Source organism: Neomonachus schauinslandi, chromosome 6 (assembly GCF_002201575.2).
Source record: "Neomonachus schauinslandi chromosome 6, ASM220157v2, whole genome shotgun sequence".
In the NCBI taxonomy this organism is placed as follows: Eukaryota; Metazoa; Chordata; class Mammalia; order Carnivora; family Phocidae; genus Neomonachus; species Neomonachus schauinslandi.
The window spans coordinates 40,795,837-40,815,923 of record NC_058408.1 but is presented as its reverse complement, the minus strand read 5'-3'; the positions used below and the strand labels follow the sequence as shown (position 1 = coordinate 40,815,923).

The following is a 20,087-nucleotide window of genomic DNA, read 5'->3' as shown; positions in this document are numbered from 1 at the left end:
TGCAACTGAGTAAGGTGGAATCTGAATCAAGTGATAAAGATTCAGCCAACAACTTAATCTTTCCCCTTTGAGTGAAGGAGCATTTCACTGTCTCAAATAATATAATCTGAGGCAATGTAAGAATTGGCAAATTTTATCTTATTGGCTGCCAAATTGGAGTCTCTTTCTTTAACTGCTGATGTAACATAAAAATAACTTAATGGATTTTGAGTAGAGAGAAATGAAATAAACTTCTTAAGCCTCTATGAGAAACACTCTTTGGAGTGGAAGTAGGAGGGTAAGGTAGCCAAAGTTTACCCCTTCTTGTAGATGGAGAGCAAAACTAATGCGTTTTTGGCAGCTTTATTCTGAATTCAATCTGATAATGGCAGATTATTTTTAAGTATTATTTCTCCTTAAGATATAATCTCTCCCCTCCCCCACCAAAAAGGTTGTTACCAGCATTCTACCATGCACAAAGCTTCAGAAAGAGAAATTAATCCCAGGAAGAAGAAATATACTTTAAATATACTATAGTTAGATTATGGAGTCATTTTTTTCCTAAAGATTTTAATTAAAACTATAGTATGCTTTATATACAAAGATATTCATCATCTTTGTTTATGAGTGAAAAAATGAAAATAACTTAGACAACTATCAGATAACGGTTAAGTAAATTATGCATGGAATATTATGCTAGTTTTTTTTTTTTTTTAAGATTTTATTCATTTGACAGAGAGAGAGAGACACACACAGCGAGAGAGGGAATGCAAGCAGGGGGAGTGGGAGAGGGAGAAGCAGGCCTCCTGCCAAGCAGGGAGCCTGATGCGGGGCTCGATCCCAGGACCCTGGGATCATGACTTGAGCCGAAGGCAGACGCCTAATGACTGAGCCACCCAGGCACCCCATATTATGCTAGTTTTTAAATTAATATTTGTGGGACTTCTCCAGGGCATTGTGGAGTAATGGGGGTGAGATTTATCATTTTGCCTAAAACTGGAAGAAAACCGGACACAATGGATGAAAAATAGTGATTTTTCAGACATACTAAAAGTAGTATACAACTAGTAAAGAAGGGAAACAAAATGAGCCCTATAATTGCCTCAGCTTATGGCCTGGAAATAATTTCCAGGCTACAGTGCAGGGAAGAGGGACCCAAAAGAGTCTGGCTCTTTCACTAATTTGAGCTGGAAAATGGAAGCTGACTACTAGGGAGCAACTTCTTGCACAGAAAGAGAGAGAGTTCTAAAGATGTGCAGAGGGATCCCTTTGTCTGAATACTAATCTCTCTATGTGAGGGAGGAAACTAACAAGCTGAGGAAAGAAATACAAAAAAGCAGTAGGCCAAACAATTCCTGGAGTTGACATAGGACTGAGAATATTTCATTTCCTACTAGTCAGAGTGGGAAGAAAATGTAGTATATGGAACATAATATTGTACAGACCTCAGAAGGATTTCACTTTAGCAGTGAGGCTAAATGAAGCTCTAGATTAAAGGCTGCTCTGCCCCTGCCTTAACAGAACTTTAAAAGTGAGTCTTGAAAGGATCAAATTGATTCCACATAACTGAATTCATGCCAAAACAAAGTCTAACATAACTTAATACAAAATCAAGCAAACTATAGTAAAATTCACAGTGTCTGCCTTACAGTTAAAGTCTTTCAAGCATGCAAAGATAGCAGCAAAATATGACCCATAACCAGGAGGAAAACCTGTCAATGAAAGTAGATGCAGAAATGATAGAGATGAAACAGCTATTATAAATATATTCTGTATATTCAAGAAAGTCGAGGAAAGGGGTGCCTGGGTGGTTCAGTCGGTTAAGCGTCTGCCTTAGGCTCAGGTGATGATCCCGGAGTCCTAGGATTGAGTCCCGCATCGGGCTCCCTGCTCAGCAGGAAGCCTGCTTCTCTCTCTCCCTCTGCCTGCTGCTCCCCCTGCTTGTGCTCTCTCTCTTTCTCTCTCTGTCAAATAAATAAATAAAAATCTTTTTTAAAAAAATTTTTAAAGAATAGTGTCTTCTGACCAAAAAAAAAAAAAAGTCAAGGAAAACATATGAACATAATGGAGAGAGAAATGGAAGATTCAGAAAGACCCAAATGGAACTTCTAGAGATGAAGGAAAATAATATCTAAAATGAAAAATATACTGAATGGGATTAATAGCAGATCAGACATTATATAAGAAAAGATCAGTGAACTTGAAGATGTAGCAAGTGAGCCTAATAAAAATGAAGCACAGAGCGTAAAAAGACTGAATAAAAAATGAACAGAGCTCCAGTGAACTGTGGGAAAATATCAAACAATGTAGCATGTAAATAATTGGAGTCCCAGAAAGAAGAGAAAAAAAAGCAAGAGACAGAGGAAAAGATAGAAAAAAATTAATAAATGTTGGCTGAAATTTTAAACATTTGATGAAAACTATAAACCAAAGTTTTTCAGCCTTTGCACCATTGACATTTAGGGCTGGGTAATTCTTTGTTGTAGAGGGCTGTCCTGTGCATTGTAAGATGTCTAGCAGCATCTCTGGACTCTACTCACTAGATGCCAATTGGACCACCCACTTGAGACTAGCAAAAATTGCCCCAGACGGTTGCCAGATATCTTCAAGCAAGGATGGGAGGCAGAAAACATCTCCCCTAATTGAGAATCACTGCCATAAATTCATAGATCCAAGAAGTTCAATGAATCCTAAGCAGCATAAACGTAAAGAAAACCATACCAAGACATATTGTAATCAAATTGTTGAAAACCAGGGAAAAAAAGAAAATATTAAAGTATCCAGGCCAAAAAAACATGATACAGAGGAACAAAGGTAAGAACTACAGTAGACTTTTTCAGAAGTCTGAAGCCAATAGGGACAACATCAAAAGGAAAAAATCTATCAAATTTTAATTCTATACCAGTTAAAATAGCTTTCAAAAATGAAGGTGAAATTTACTTACCATGATAATGGGCATTAATAAAAACCCATAGGTAACATTACATGCAATGGTAAAAGACAAAAAACTTTCTTCTTCAGTTGAGGAATAAGATAAGGATGTTTGTTGTTAGCACTGCTACTCAGCATTGTACTGTAAATTCTAGCCAGGGCAATTAGACAAGAAAAAGAAATGAGTAGCATCCAAATTGGAAAGGAAAAAGGAACACTATTTCTGTTGACAGACAACATGATTCTATATATAGAAAATTTAAGGAATTCACAAAAAACCTGCTGGAGTTAATAGACAAATTCAGCAAAGTTGCAAGATACAAGAGCGACATACACCAGCAATGAACATGCCAAAATAGAAACTAAGGAAACAATTCCATTTATAATAGCATCCAAAAGGATAAATACCTGGGAATAATTTTAACCAAGGAGGGGAAAGATTTTACACTGAAAACCAAAAACCATTGCTGAGACAAATTAGCAAAGACGTACGTAAATGGAGAGGTATCCCATGTTCATAGCTTGTAAGATATTATAGTGTTAAAATGGCAGTACTACCCAAAGTGACCAACAGAATCAGTGCAGTCTTTATCAAAATTCTAACTTCCATTTTTGCAGAAATGAAAGAGCTGATTCTCAAATTCATATGCAATTGCAGAGAGCTCCAAATGAACAAAATAGTATTGAAAAAGAACAGAATTGGAGAATTCACACTTGAATTTCAAAACTTGCTACAAAGCTACAGTAATTAAAACAGTGTGGTATTGGCATAAGGCTAAACATAGGGAGCAGTGGAATAGAACTGAGTGTATAAATAAACCCTCATATTTATGATCAATTGATTTTCAATAAGGATTCCAAGACCATTCAATGGAGAAGGAATAATCTCTTAAACAAATGATGCCTGAGGCAACTGGATATCCACATGCAAAAGCATGAAGGTTCCCTTTCTCACACTATATACAAAAATTAACTCAAACGGGATCAATGATCTAAATAATGAGTTATTATTAAAACTCTTTAAAGTAAACATAGGGATATATCTTCATGATTTTGGATTTGCCCATGGGTTCTTAGATATGACAGCAAAAACACAACCAAAGAAAAAATAGATAAGTAGAACTTGATCAATATTTAAAACTTTACTGCTGCAGAAGTACTCAATAACCTGAAAAGATATCCTACAGAATGGGAGAAAATAATTGCAAATCGTATATCTGATAAAGATCTAGTATCCAGAATACATAAATAACTTTTACAACTCAAGAAAAAACTAATAAATGGGCAAAGGACTTGAATAGACATTTCTCCAAAAAGAAGAGCCCACAATCACATGAAATCAGTTATTAGGGAAATGCACATCAAAACAACAAGATTACTGCTTCACATATACTGAGATGACTGTAGTTAAAAGACAGATAATAACATGTTGGCAACTATGTGGAGATATTGGAAACATCTTACATTGCTAGTGGGAATGTAAAATAGTGCAGCTGCTGTGGAAAATAGTTTTGATAGTTTCTCAAAAAGTTAAACATAGAATTACCATATGACCCAGCAATTCTGTTCTTGGGTATGTACCCAAAAGAAGTGAAAACAGGAACTCAACTATCTGTACACAGATGTTGAAAGCAATATAATAGCCAAAAGGTACACAAAATCCAGATACCCATCAACTAGAGAATGGGTAAACAAAGGTTATTTAGATACAGTAGAATATTACTCAACCATAAAAAGGAATGAAGTGCATGATACATGAATGATATTTGCTAAAATGTAGATGAACCTCAAAAACATGCTAAATGAAGGAAGCCAGACACCAAAGTTCACATAATGAATAATTCCACTTGTATGAAATATCCAGAATGGGTGAATCCATGGAAACTGAAAACAGATTGGTGGTTGCCAGGGTTTCGGGGAGAAGGAACAGTGGAGTGACTGCATTGGGTTTAAGATTTTCTTTTGGGATGATGAAAACGGAGACTAAACAGAGGTAGTAGTTGTACAACACTGTGAATGTACTAAATGCCACTCACTTGTACACTTTAAAATGGTTAATTTTGTTATGTGAATCTAATGTTAATACAAAAAAAAAGTGAGGGTAAAATAAACACTTCCACACAAATAAAAGCAGAGATAATTTATTGCTGACTGATCTGCACTATAATAAATATTAAAGGAACTTCTTTAGGTAAAAGGAAAAATATATCAGATGGAAATTTGGACCTACATAAAAGAGTGAAGAGAAACTGGAAGTGCTAAATATATATGGGTAAATAAAGACTTTTTTCATTTTATTTATTTTTTTAAGATTTTTTATTCATTTGACAGAGAGAGACACAGCGAGAGAGGGAACACAAGCAGGGGGAGTGGGAGAGGGAGAAGCAGGCTTCCCGCTGTGCAGGGAGGCCAATGCGGGGCTCGATCCCAGGACCCCTGGGATCATGACCTGAGCCGAAGGCAGACGAAGGCAGACGCTTAACGACTGAGCCACCCAGGCGCCCCGACTTTTTTCATTTTAAACTATCTTTAAAAGATAATCAAACTTCCAGTTTTAGCTCTAAATAAAAAGAACATGGAAGCCATCACTCCTGTCCTCAACAGTAACAAAAATCCAACCAAACTGAAAATCAAGAACTATTCTTAGATCCTTCCGAGATTTGAGGTTGTAGGGAAACTACCACTTCTCAAACTGGATAGACAGGTGAATACAGAGAATCACACCTGAGATCAGCTTACTGGAAGCAGAAGCTGCTTGAGCCATAAACTGGCTTAAATGATAATAGATGAATTGCTGGAGGCCGAGTGGTCAGGCTTGAGAGTTAAAAGCTCCTGGGGGCCCAGTCTTAGGAGAGCCCCCTATTTCTATTTGTTTTGCCTCCCAGAGCCCCACCATGCTCTTATGATGAAGACTGGAGAAAAATCTTTTGTTTTGAGCCAGAGGAGGTTGAATATAATTAACACTACTGAACAATATATTTAAAAATGGTTACAGTGGTAAAGAGTGTGTGTGTGTGTGTGTGTGTGTGTGTGTGTGTGTGTGTAACAATTAAAAATTTAAAAAAGAAATGAGCTATCAAACCAAGAAAAGACATGGAGGAACCTTACATATGTATTGCTAAGTGAAAAAAACCAATCTGAAAGGTTATCTGCTGTATGATTCAACTATATGATATGCTGGAAAAGATAACACTATGGAGACTGTGGAAAGATCAGTATTTGCCAGGGCATCAGTGGGAGTGAGGGATGAATAGGTGAAGTACCAGATTTTTAGGGCAGTGAAACTATTCTAAATGATACTGTACTGGTGGATACGTGTTATTATACATTTGTCAAAATGCATATACAACACAAAGAGTGAATCCTACTATAAACTATGGACTTCAATTAATAACGTGTACCACAGTAACCACAGTAATGCAAGATGTTAATAATAGGGGAAAATTTGGGGGAGGTAAGCATATGGGAACTTTCTGCACTTTCCACTCAGTTTTCTATAAACTGAAACTGCTCTAAAAAATAAAGGCTATTAGGGTCGCCTGGGTGGTCAGTTGTTAAGCATCTGCCGTCAGCTCAGGTCATGATCCCAGGGTCCTGGGATTGAGCCCCACATCAGGCTCCCTGCTCAGCGGGAAGCCTGCTTCTCCGTCTCCCACTCCCCCTGCTTGTGTCCCCTCTCTTGCTCTCTCTCTCTCTCTGTCAAATAAAATATTTAAAAAATAAATAAAAAATAAAGGCTATTAATTAAATAAGAAAGAAAAAGAACTGTATTCATCCCTTTCCAAAATACATGTAACTCTGAATTACTAGTTTGTGTTTTCACAGCAAATAATTGCCAGCAGATTACAGGTATTTCTTCTGAATTGCCTATTTCACTCACATTAAGAGTGTGACTGATCTGCACTATAATAAATATTAAAGGAACTTCTTTAGGTAAAAGGGTAAATATAAAAGACTTTTTTCATTTTGTTTATTTTTAAGTTTTTTTATTCATTTGACAGAGAGAGACACAGCGAGAGAGGGAACACAAGCAGGGGGAGTTTCAGTGAATGACACCAACAGAAACTTTGATTGTCTCATGAACAACTTTGTGTTCTTGCCCCAGTCTTGCCCCCTAAAACATATTAATTAGCCTTCAGCAAAGAACACTTAAGTTTTCTAACATTCTAAGCATACCCTCACCATAGGGCCTTTGTACTAGCTGTTTCCTATATATCAAACAATCTCCCCCAGATATTTGCAAGGCTCACTTTTTTACTTCCTTTATGTCTTTATTCAAATGACCTTCTCTGGGAGGCCCTAAAATTGCAATTATCTTCCCCACGTTTTTTCCATAACACTGATCACTTTTTAATATTAGAAAACTTACTTATTTCTGTCTCAGACATTACGTATTTCAGTGTGTTAATTTGTATCCTGCAACTTTGCTGTATTTGTTCATTAGTTCTATCAGTTTCTTGTATGTCTATGTGTGTGTATGTAGAGGGGATCTTTAGGTATAAGATCATGTCATCTGTGATTGGAGATCATTTTACCTCTTCCTTTCCAATTTGGATACCTTTTTTTTTTTTTGCCTAATTGCTCTGGCTAGGACTTCCAATACTGTGTTGAATAGAAGTGTTAGGAGTAGGCATCCTTGCCTTGCTCCTGATCTTTAAGGAAAAGCTTTCAGTTTTTTTTTTTACTGTTGAGTATGAGGTTAGCTGTGGGCCTTTCATATGTGGCCTTTATTATGTTGAAATAGTTTCCTTCTATTTCTAGTTTATTGAGTGGGTTTTTTTTTTTTAATCATGAAAGGGTGTTGAATTTTGTCAAATACTTTTTTCTGTACCAATTGAGATGATCACATAGTTTTTCTTCATTTTGTTAATGTGGTGTATCCCACTGATCAATTTTCATGTGTTGAACCATACCATTCTTAAGTTCACAGGAATAAATCCCACTTGGTCATGGTATATAATCCTTTTAATGTACTGCTGTACTCAATTTGCTAGTATTTAGTTGAGGATTTTTTCATCAGTATTCCTCAGATATTGTTCTATAGTTTTCTTCTAGTTTCTGTGTCTGCCTTTGGTATCAAGGCAATGCTGACCTCATAAAATGAGGTTAGGCCTGTTGCCTCCTTTTCAGTTTTTTGGAAGAGTTTAAGAAGGATTGGTGTTAATTCTTTAAATGGTAAAATTCTTTGGTGAAGTCTTGTAGTTCTGGGCTTTTCTTTGTTGGGAGATTTTAAATTTCTCATTCAATCTCTTTAATGGTTATAGGTCTCTTCAGATTTTTTATTCTTATTATAAGCATAAGAATTTTATCATGGTAGGTTATATATGTCTAGGAATTTTTGCATTTCTTCTCGGTTATCCAACTTGTTATATAACATAGGTGTATAATTGTTCACAGTCGTCTCTTAAAATCCTTTTTTAATTCTGTGGTATCAGTTGTAAAGTCTCCTTTTTAATTAATGATTTTAGTTGTTTACTGTCATTTTTCTTAATGTAGAACAGCTCATTTCTTTTTATCAGAGAATAATATTCTATTGTATAGATGTTCCACAGTTTATTTGTTCACCTATTGAAGGACATCTTGGTTGCTTCTAGGTTTTGCCAGTTATAAAAACAACAACACTGCTTTAAACATTGATGTTTTGTGGATATGAATTTTCAATTTTGGGGGATAAATACCTAGAAACAAGATTGCTGGATCATGTATATGTAAGATTATGTTTAGTTTAGTTTTAGAAGAACTGCCAAACCATCTTCCAAAATAGCTGTTCCATTTTGCATTTCCTCCAGCAATGAATGAGAGTTCCTGGTGGTTTCACATTTTTACCAGCATTGGGTGTTATCAGTCTTTTGTATTTTAGCCATTCTGAGAGGTGTGTAGTAATATATCATCCGTTTTAATTTGCACTTCCGTAACAATGTATGATATTGGACATCTTTTCATTTGCTTATTTGCCATCTGTGTATCTTCTGTGGTAAGGTATCTGTTCACATCTTTTGCTAATCTTAATTTTCTGCTTTTTGAGAATATTGAGGGTCAGGGCCTATTGAATATTTGATTTTGGAAAGTCTTCCAATAACAATTTGCTTCTTTTTTCATTTATTTTAGATCATAACCTCCTTTCCTCTCCCACCTTCTCTCCTTCCTTCTTGCCACCTAAAAATATTTATTTTTATTTTTATTTTCTATTTATTTATTTATTTAACTTATTTTTCTTTATGGTTGAGTTTGAAGTTTTACTAGTTTAGTTTTTTTCTTATTTGGAAACTTTAATTTTGCTAACTAGATATGATTTTCATGATCACATTTACATCTGATAATTATAGTGATACTGATATTTCATTTTCATTTTTCTACATTGAGCATCAATATTTTCCACAGTCAACAAAGCTGACATCTTATAATCAGCTAAGGGAATGGTGGACTTTAGTGGCTCAAGAGCACAGTACTGAAATGACCTTGGTTTGCTAGTGGGTACTCATTCCATTAGTTTGATGACCTGAGGGTCATCTTGCCTTTTGGATAGCATCTTGAAATTGTTACTAAGGCCTTAGAAAAATGGTGGACCTCAAATCTTTAGTATTACTTAGCAAGGTAGTATTTTATAACTATTTTAAATACACACTGCCTTAATGCATGTGTCTTTTTTTCACCTTCTTTCCTCCTACAGTCACCAGAGAAGAAAGGAAAGGAAGCAAATACTGGTTTTGGTGGGCCTGTTGTTAGTTCTCTGTATCATGAAGAAATCATCAGGTAATTTCTCTTCTGGTTTTTGATAATAGAGATACATACATCTAAATGTGTATATACGTGTGTGTGTGTGTATTTTTAATTCTGAAAACTTCCATCTGTGAAGAACTTTTTCTTAATATGAAACTAATTTGGTGGTATCTCTAGTAGTATAATAAATAGGAAAGAATTTTTTAGGTATATTATCTTTGAAATCAGTAAGTGTCTGAGTCAGTGCCAGATAGTAACTTTTCCCACCACATAAGTAGTTGGTAGGGCAAGGTTTTGTGTCTCACACAATCTAAAGCTGTGGGGTTTTGTTGTTGGTGTTAGTTTTCCTCAGAATACCTTATTTCTTTGTGTGTGTGAGTGTGTGTATATTTGTGTTTAGGTTTATTCACAATACTGATAAAAATGCCATTATCCTTTTTTTTTTTTTTTTTTTTTAGTATGGCTCCAGTCTGAACTGAAGTATGTAAGGGAAGGTGTTGATTCAGTCCCATTAAGCTTATATAATTTCTAAATATGTTTATGTTCTTTTTTTAGAAAAAAAAGTTTAAAATTTTTTGTTGTCATTGTGAAATTAGCATTATTTCTTTTAAAGATTAAAAATCATGTTGAGTATAAAATGGTACACTAAAGAGAATATTATGGAGGATTCTCAAAAAATTAAAGAATTACTGTATGATCCAGCAATTCAGCTTCTGGTTTTATATGCAAAAGAATTAAAAACAGGATCTCAAAGACCTATTTGCACACCCATGTTCATAGCAGCACTATTCATAATAGCCAAGAGGTGGAAGCCACCCAAATGTCCATTGACAGAAGAATGGATAAACAAAATGTGGTATATATACATATAATAGAATCTTATTCAGTCTCAAAAAGGAAGGAAATTCTGACACAGGCTATAGAACATGAATGAACCTTTTTTTTTTTTTTAAAGATTATTTATTTGAGAGAGAGAGAATGAGAGACAGAGAGCACGAGAGGGAAGAGGGTCAGAGGGAGAAGCAGACCCCCCGCTGAGCAGGGAGCCCGATGTGGGACTCGATCCCGGGACTCCAGGATCACGACCTGAGCCGAAGGCAGTCGCTTAACCAACTGAGCCACCCAGGCGCCCAACATGAATGAACCTTAAGGACATTATGCTAAGTGAAATAAGCCATTCATAAAAAGATAAATACAGTATGATTCCTCTTATATGGAGGTATCAAGAGTAGTCAAATTCATAGAAACAAAAAGTAGAATGGCAGTTGTCAGGAGCTGGAGGAAGTGGGAAATGAGGAGTTGTTATTTAATGGGTGTAGAGTTTCAATTTTGCAAGATAATTTCTGGGGATTGGTTGTACAACAATGTGAATAACATTACTGAACTGTACACTTAGAAATGATTAAAATGGTAAATTTTATGTTATGTGGGGTTTTTTTTAACCACAATTTAAAAAATTCTTAATGGTCATCTTGTATTATTTAACAAGGATCTTACATTTTATATGTTATGTATAAAATTTCTTTGATAATATTTTAGCACTGTGTGAAAATCAGGAAAAGGATTTTGTCCTGCTTTAAAGTCATGTGACACATTCTTCTAAGATTTTTTGTCTTGGCCTTATTTTTTTTTTTTATTAAAGATTTTATTTATTTATTTGAGAGAGAATGAGAGAGAGCACATGAGAGGGGGGAGGGTCAGAGGGAGAAGCAGACTCCCTGCCGAGCAGGGAGCCCGATGCGGGACTCGATCCAGGGACTCCAGGATCATGACCTGAGCCGAAGGCAGTCGCTTAACCAACTGAGCCACCCAGGCGCCCTTGGCCTTATTTTTTTAAGTCATCTAAATTTTAGCCTTCTTCTATATTCTGGAACATATTATTAAGATATGAAACAGTAGGAAACATGAATGTGAACCACTGAAAGCCTTTTAACTATTACAAACATTAATTTTGCCATTATTAATAGCAAATCAGAAATCACAGCACTTAGTCATTTTCTTATATTCAAGAAATCATTTTGTAATTAAACTGAATTCCATTATAATAAACTAGATCATGATAAAAATTAAACTGAAATGTTGGATTATTTCAGTAAAGGATCAGATGTGATCCCTATTGTTTCTGAAGTATAAGAATGCAGTTGCAACAATGAATATAGGCTATTTGTTGACGTTTATGTAATCAAATTTTGCTTGTACTTAGGTGAAATATTACCTGGTGTTTTATTTTTCCAAGAGGAAGTTGTGCTTTAACTGATGTTAATTGCAGTTTCTTGGCAGAATTAAGTTCAGCTGAGGTGAAAGTGACAGGTGTTATAGCTTTAGAAAGGTTAAATGGTAAACTTAGGTGAAAGGAAAAGTTCTGTAGAACCAATGTTTTTAAAAAGAACACTAAAAAAGTATTTTGTATTTATTTCTTTACTTACTTTAGAGAGGGGGAGAGAGAGCATGAGCAGGAAGGGCAGAAGGAAAGGGAGAGAATCCCAAGCAGATTCCACATGCTCAGCATGGAGCCTGACCGGGCCTTGATCTCATGACCTGAGCTGAAATCAAGAGTCGGATGGTTAACCGACTGTGCCTCCCAGGAGCCCCTAAAAAAGTATATTGAAGGTCTGTTTTGGGTATTTTAATATATATAGTCTTCTAAATTTTTTTTAACTTTTAAAGATCAGGAAAATCAGTATCTAATAAACTCATTTAATAAGGCTTGGGCTCCATTGTTCTGGCAGCTTTCCTGACTAATGTGCATTGTAGGTGATAAGGTAAGGCCCATTTTTGTTCTGTTGTAAATGTGCTTGAGCCAAGGGCCACTGGGGCCAATTCTGAGCCTGTTTTGGTTCTGACCCTTATTTCTACTCTGTCACAGAAAGTGACAATATAATGTCATAGGTACAGATCTCTGTGTTAATATTCTAGAGCCCTGACACCAATTTTTTAAAAGATTTTATTTATTTTAGAGAGGAGGGGAGGGGCAGGAGAGGGACAGGCCAACTCCGTGATAAGCACAGAGCCCAACGTGGGGCTTGATGCGGGTCTGGATCTTACAACCCTGAGATCATGACCTGAGCCGAAATCAAGAGTCAGCTGCTTAACTGACTGAGCCACCCCAGTACCCCCTGACACCGGTTTTTCATTATGAAGCTGGTTAATTGTTCTGTAGTGTAATGGAGGAGATGTAGTGTGAGGCTAATTAAATATAAAATACTATGAAGCCCAACTGCCAGCATTCAAATGTTGGTTCCACCACTTACTAGCTCTGTGACCATAGACAAGTTACTTTATTTGCAAAATGGGGGTAATTATATTACCTTTCTTATATGACACTTAGGTGGATCATATGAATAGTATACACAGGCATTCTAGAATAGTATCTAGCACAAAATAAGTTACTATGTAACTGTGAACTTTTATTAGTATTGTTATTCAACACAGAACTCCCACAGCAGGGACCCAGAGCACAGGGCTTATGTTAGGAGCTAAAATCACATGTTGGTCTGGTTCTAGAATTAAGTACAGGTTTTTTGCTTTTGCAAGAGAAAATGGAAAATAAGAAAGGAAGAGCCAGTACTATTAGAATCTATGTTTGGAACTATAGAAACAAAAGAGTGACAAATCTTTGAACTCACAGACAGTTGCTCTAATCTTAAGATCAGATGTGTTTCATTTATACTGCAGATGGGCAGAAAAAGCTCTGATTAATAAGCATAGGGCTTTGCAAAGAGTCAAATGCTTCTGCACTACATATACTGACTCACTTAACAAGAAATCACTTTTGGTGACTTGTATGCTTAGAAGGTTTTATCTAGAAGTTGACACATAAACTGAGAAATTAGGGCAAGAATTAAAAATACAATAAATGAAGCATGTACAGTGTCCAGTCTACCCTGCAGTAAGATTTGGTCTTCCCTGTTATATTTTGTAGTTTGATGCTATGTAATCTATCAGAATTTTATTAATCCCACTTAGACAGGCAGCCATCTGGACCTTCTCTAAGCAAGACCAGACCAGCATACAACTAAGATGATTGATGGGCTCTGGAATTGATTAGTTGTTCTGTGAGACAAATGAACTGTTTTGGCAGAAAATACCAGAGGTCACTGCTGTGGTCAGACACAAAAGCCTGTAGAATTTTAAAGAGATGCTTTCATCATTGACTTATAAAGTTAAAAATTTTTAAACAACATTGGATTTTGAAAATATTTTATAAATATCTTTTGATTGGCTGCTCTTTAGTTCTGATTATGAAGTGGCATAATATAAATATAATAAACTACAATGAAAGTGATTATGCTTTAATTTTGTATTTTTGGTAAAAATATGAACTGGAATGAAAGCGTAAAAGCTTATCCCTTACACATAAATTGTACTCTAAAATTTTCCTGAAAGAGGTGTAATTGGAGAAAAAGCTACATATATTGTTTTATTAAGTGATTTATAAAATCAGATGGTATAAAATTCCATTCAGTTATTTATTCAAAGCTTCACATTGTTAGATAGCCATCTGTTTGGACAAATCCATGTAAGACTCCAAAGTTTCAAGAGTATGTGTTATACATATTTTAATTTTAAAATTTGAATATTTGGATTTTTTTGCTTTCAATTGGCTAAGTCGTTCTGGGATACTACTGTACCATTGATACCGCTTTTCTCAGCACCAGAAAGATTATCCTGCTTCCCTACATCTGTTTGGCTGGTAGTAGTGAAATCCTTTCCTATTTCACTGTGTTGCCCATGATCAACACTGTGTTAACACTTTGGTGATAGATGATAAATTGGATGACATATGTCTTGTTACATTCTGGTTATTCTTTGAGGACTACACAAGTGTGTATAGGCAAGTGGGCAACTCCCCCTTGAGAATCTGACTGCTCAGAATGAACTTGAGTTATGGATTTATTCAGCCTGTAAAACCTCAGCTGGCATAAATAATTGAGAAAGCAAAGGTTTTTCTGTGGTGCATACCTCAGGGACTCATGGCTCCCTTCCTCCTCTCTACCTCCCTTTCTTATGAAAATGATCCCAGTTGCACTCCTAGATAATAACACACCAAGCAATTAAAAGCCATGGGTGGCTGGAGAGAGGAGAAAAGGTTTAGTTAATGAGCTTTTCCTCTTCCAGTGCCCAGGAGAGCCTTAGGAATGACAAGGCGATTAAAGCGAAGAGATAATTATAGATTATGTGAAAATGGGTCCCTTGGGACAAGCAGGTCTTGCCATAAACAGTAACTGTTGTAAGAGTCTCCTGGCTCTCATATCCACCCTTTTTTTACGTGCTTTATTTAGCTCCTGTGTGCTCAGTGTCATGATGCCAACCAAGCATATAGGTAGATCCACCTGTTTGTAGATCAACAGCCCTTTCTGAACAAGGGGTCATTCCTCAGCAAAAACCATCATCCTCTCCTCCTCTCTCCTTTTCTTCTTTCTTTTTTCTTCCCCCTCTTCCTTTTCCTCACCTTGTTGTCTCTTTTCTGTCTGCCTCTCTAATCTTATCCTTATCACTATATAGTATCTGTGAAATGCTAGACACTTAGACTCATTTACAAAGTTTTTAGTGTATGTGTGTGTGTGTGTGCACATATAGATACATAAAGTTATGGTACACTCTATCCATTATAATAAAAGGTATGTATATATTATACATAATATAAATAAATGTTTTCCTCTGTTAAAATGCTTTACAGACATACTTAAAGGAAGATATTTTAAAAGTGTAGCAAAGATGCTAGAATTGTAAGTCATCTTCTTAACTCTCATTTAATTATTATCAGCTGTTCTCTCAATACTGAAAGCAAGCAATTTTGGTTCATTTCATTGCCTTTCAATTTATGAGAATTTTGCTGATTGCATTTGTATATGGTAATAAATGCTTGGTGTTTGTCGAAGTTGGAATTCTGTGTGAAAAAGGCATTATAACATTAATTACATGGTTTTATTTATAAATTTTACCCAATATAAAATGTTATGTAAGTATTTTACCAGTATTTTATGTAAAGTATGTCGTTCCTGGGTCTCTTATGTCACATTGGTCTACGCTCTCTCTCCCCCTCATTCCTAATATATCAGAAATTCTGTTTCTTCATGTTCCACAATAATCCAAATTCATCTAGTTTTCTTTATCACCACTATCATGCCTTTGGCAGTACTGTCACTGCTCTTAAACAATCATCATCTCTTGGCCAGGACAGTACAGAATGGATTCCTTCTTCCTTTGCTGTTTCCTCCGGATTTATAACTCATATCATCATATCACTCTCCTGCTTAAAGCTCTTTAATGGTTTCTCATAGCACTTAGGATAAAATCTAAAATTCCTTAACATGTCTCACAGGGCCCCTCATCATCTTATCTAATGCCGTTTTCCCCTCACCTCCCCCTTATTGATGCCGTTCCATCCACATTGGCTTATTTTTATTTCCTTAGAGGTCCAGTTAATAGTTGTTAGATGAATTAATTGATAATGTTATATAAGGGTATATGAGAAAGGACCCAGCATACAACATATGTTGAAATCTTAAGGTAATAATACCAACTAACATTTATTGACCATTAATTATATGCTAGTTACCATACTGCATGTGTTATATATATTATTTCACTTAATCTTCAGAATGATCCTATGAGATGTAGGTATTAATATCCCTATTTTACAGATGAGGAAACTGAGACTCAGAGAGGTGAGGTTACTTGCCCAGGGTCACATGATTAGTACTCTGCTGTTGCTATACTATACTGCTCCTGAGATGGTTGAGGAATCCTTGTGTTCTGCAACTAGTGAAAGTAATTTCGAGAGTTGTTATTACATGAACATAATGCATATTTTCCATTTAAACTTTTAAATCCCTTTTCTTCCATTTAGTGTTTTTTAAAATTTGCTTTACTGGTAAAATTAGAAACTGTAGTCTTTCATTTACCAGTATACTGATGGTGATGCTTCTTTTGGATTAATTGAATTTATTGATTTTAGACTTACCTTAATGTTTGAGAATGTATCTCGGCTCTATAGAACCTGTTAGCCAAGGGTTTCTATAGATTTTTCTGATGTGGCCACTGGTTTTCCAGGGATTGATCAGAATTGAAATACATTTTTTCGTACAGGTATTTAAAGTATCAGAAATTTTCAGTCAACTACTTTAGAGTTAAGCAGGTTTTAAGAGGTGAAAATGCATTTTTGGTAACTACTGTCTATAAATTATGGCTAGATAACTTTTCCAGAATAACAAGTTATATACAAGAAGTACTTGGGATATTGATCTTTCCTTTGTTATTGCTTCCTTGCAAAAATGTGAGAAAAATACATTAACAGCATATTAACAACATAAATAAGATAAGAAATAAAACTTTTGATTTGAGGCTTTTAAGAATTTTCTAGGGGTGCCTGGGTGGCTCAGTCGGTTGAGTGTCTGCCTTCGGCTCAGGTCATGATCTCAGGGGCCTGGGATTGAGCCCTGCATCAGGCTCCCTGCTCAGTGGGGAGTTGGCTTCTCCCTTTGCCCCTCCACTCCCCACTCATTTTTCTGTCAAATGAGTAAAATCTTAAAAATAAATAAATAAATAAATAAATTTTCTAGACATAGAATTAAGTATGCTGTATATATAACCCAGTCGAAAATAGTTACAATTTGGTGGAGAAGACATTGCCATTACTGCATAACAGGAAGACTAACTGGTTGAAACCAGTTGCAGATATAGTAGCACTCTGAGTGGGAGGATTATGATTCAATGTATATAAATTCTTTCAGTCATTCAGCTGTCCATTTGGCACTGTGTATTTTGAACCTACTTTATTTCTTCATTGACTCTAAAACACCCCTGGTTTTAGAATACCGTTATTTAAATACCATTAAGAAAAAGGTGCTGCTAATTAATTGTAAGGTGTTACAGATTATAAGATTCATCAGAGGGGCGCCTGGGTGGCTCAGTTGGTTAAGCGACTGCCTTCGGCTCAGGTCATGATCCTGCAGTCCCGGGATCGAGTCCCACATCGGGCTCCCTGCTCAGTGGGGAGTCTGCTTCTCCCTCTGCCTCTGACCCTCCCCCCTCTCATGCTCTCTCTATCTCAGTCTCTCTCTCAAATAAATAAAATAAAATCTTTAAAAAAAAAAAAAGATTCATCAGAAATGTTAAAATATGAAAAAAATTGTGTTTTAGAATCAAGGAAATATGGTAACTTAATGAACAATTTCTAAAGGTCTTTTTTGCCAGTTAGGATTTCAGGAATTATTTTAAGAACAACACTACAAACAGCAACAACAACAACAAAAGCACTTTCTTAAGTGCCTTGATCTGAATGCTAGGCTTCTTGAGCATAGTTACTGCCCCAGCATTGTTTGCCTTCTCAAGGGCATATGACCAAAGTATCTCAGAAAAGATGTACTATTTACAAGATTTTACCTGGAAGATCATAGTATAGATTCTCATTTATGGTCTTTGTAAGATTGAGGTTCGAAAACAGTGTTTTACAAGGTAAAATTTAATATCCAAAATTTTATTAGATATTAATTAAAAATGGGGATTTTTGATGTGCTAGGTATGAGAGCTCTATTTAATTCTTCAGTTAGGAGCTGACTTTACCTATTTCCTTCTCCCAAATAAGCCTTACACCAGCTTTGCCAAAAACCTTTGAGTAAGAACAAATTTTTCCTGTTCAGGAGAAAGGCAACTGTAAGCAAAATTAAAATATGCTTATATAATTTTTTTTTATATTTGTAAGTTAAAACATGCTTTTTTTTAAAATACAGAGTATCTTAATTTCTATGTAGACATTTTATCTCAGCTCCCAAAGTATTGATAGTTTAGTCATATCAAAGGTTATATATAGATACATATAAAATAAAGATTATACATTTACATATAAAATATACATAAAGGTTGTATAAAAAAGAATCAGCATTAGACTTTGGGCTTTGTATTTGTCATACAATGATAGAATGTTGGTAATCTAGTCAAAATGAGATCAGTGAGATGACATCATTATTTCCTTACATTGTATTTGGACAGAATAACGAGTCTTTACCTTTCAGATTGACAATTTTTTTTTTAAGATTTATTTATTTATTTTAGAGAGGGAGAGAGAGAGCTTGGGAGGGAGAGGCAGAGGAAGAGGGAGAGAATCTTAAGCAGACTCCACACTGAGTCTAGAGCCTGATGTGGGGCTCGATCTCACGGCCCTGAGATCACGACCTGAGCCCAAACCAAGAGTTGGATGCATAACTGACTGCTCCACCTGGGCGCCGCCCCAGGTTAATAACTTCTGACCATACATTTGTCAAATAAATTAGGAACTTAAATTCCTGCAAAGAAGTAGTATTCAGCAACAGGACTCCTGAATTTTGTAAGACAGCCAACAGGCTTTCATTTTAGAAAGACTGGCTCCTAAAGAGCTTCACAGTGTCTTTTCTGTGAATTTATGTTCATTCTTCAATCTCAAAGATCTAGAAAAAGATACATACTCCAGGGACAGAGTAGCAATAATAAAACTCATTTGAAACTGAGGTGTAAACTAAAATACCAAAGGCTGTATCTTTGTAGTGAGACAAGTGCTTAGGTACCCTGCATACCCTCGGTCTGAGTATTGAGGAACCCAGACAGATTAATAGTTAGATGACTATTTGTGAATATGCGAATAGAAGGTGAACCATTTTCTGAGAGTTGCTTTAGCCAAGGTCCTAATTGAGGCCTCTTGAACAAACTGTCTCCCAGTAGAGAGATACCTCAGAATGCTTTTTTTTTTTTGTCTCAAATTAATTCTTTTGGTCACAGTTCATAATTGGCCTCACTGACTTTTCCCCCTACTATGGTTCATTGTTAATCATACCTCCTACTTGAGGATAGTTGCCTTTTCAGGGTTTTCTGTTTGTTTTAGATATGCTGAGGTTAGTGTCTGAATCAAGTAGCTCTTTGGATCTGTATCTGGTATCTCTCTGATTTATTTCCCAACACCCTACCATAGCTAGGTCCCTTGAGCACTTCTTTTTGTTGATGCTTTTCCTTTTCTTTCTATTCTTTGGAATATTCTTCTTTCTATTCTTCAGTAACCCAGCTGGGTGGTCAATTCATTCTTCAAAGCTAGCCTATAATGTCAGCTCTTCTGTAGTGCTTTTATTTGACCATCCTTAGTTGATTAGCCCACTCCTTATTTTGGGCCTCTACTTTATAGAATATTGGGCTAGTTTGACACTCAAAGCAACTTTTTGCTATTGTACTCCCTAAGAGAATTTTGGAAGACTATGTTCTCCTTTAAAATCTTATGATAACATCTATGGGCGCCTGGGTGGCTCAGTTGGTTAAGCGACTGCCTTCGGCTCAGGTCATGATCCTGGAGTCCTTGGATCGAGTCCCGCATCGGGCTCCCTGCTCGGCGGGGAGCCTGCTTCTGCCTCTGACCCTCCCCCCTCTCATGTGCTCTCTCTCTCTCATTCTCTCTGTCTCAAATAAATAAATAAAATCTTAAAAAAAAAATC

The 20,087-nt window shown here is 35.9% G+C and overlaps 1 protein-coding gene across 1 annotated transcript in view; it reads left to right on the top strand.

Moving 5' to 3' along the window:
- ACBD6 (acyl-CoA binding domain containing 6) overlaps positions 1-20,087 on the top strand; it is a 217,914-nt gene that overhangs the window by 61,709 nt on the left and 136,118 nt on the right. The window contains exon 4 of the mRNA XM_021682563.1: positions 9,581-9,663. Within this exon, the coding sequence (XP_021538238.1) occupies positions 9,581-9,663 (83 nt within the window). The remainder of the gene's footprint in view (positions 1-9,580; positions 9,664-20,087) is intronic.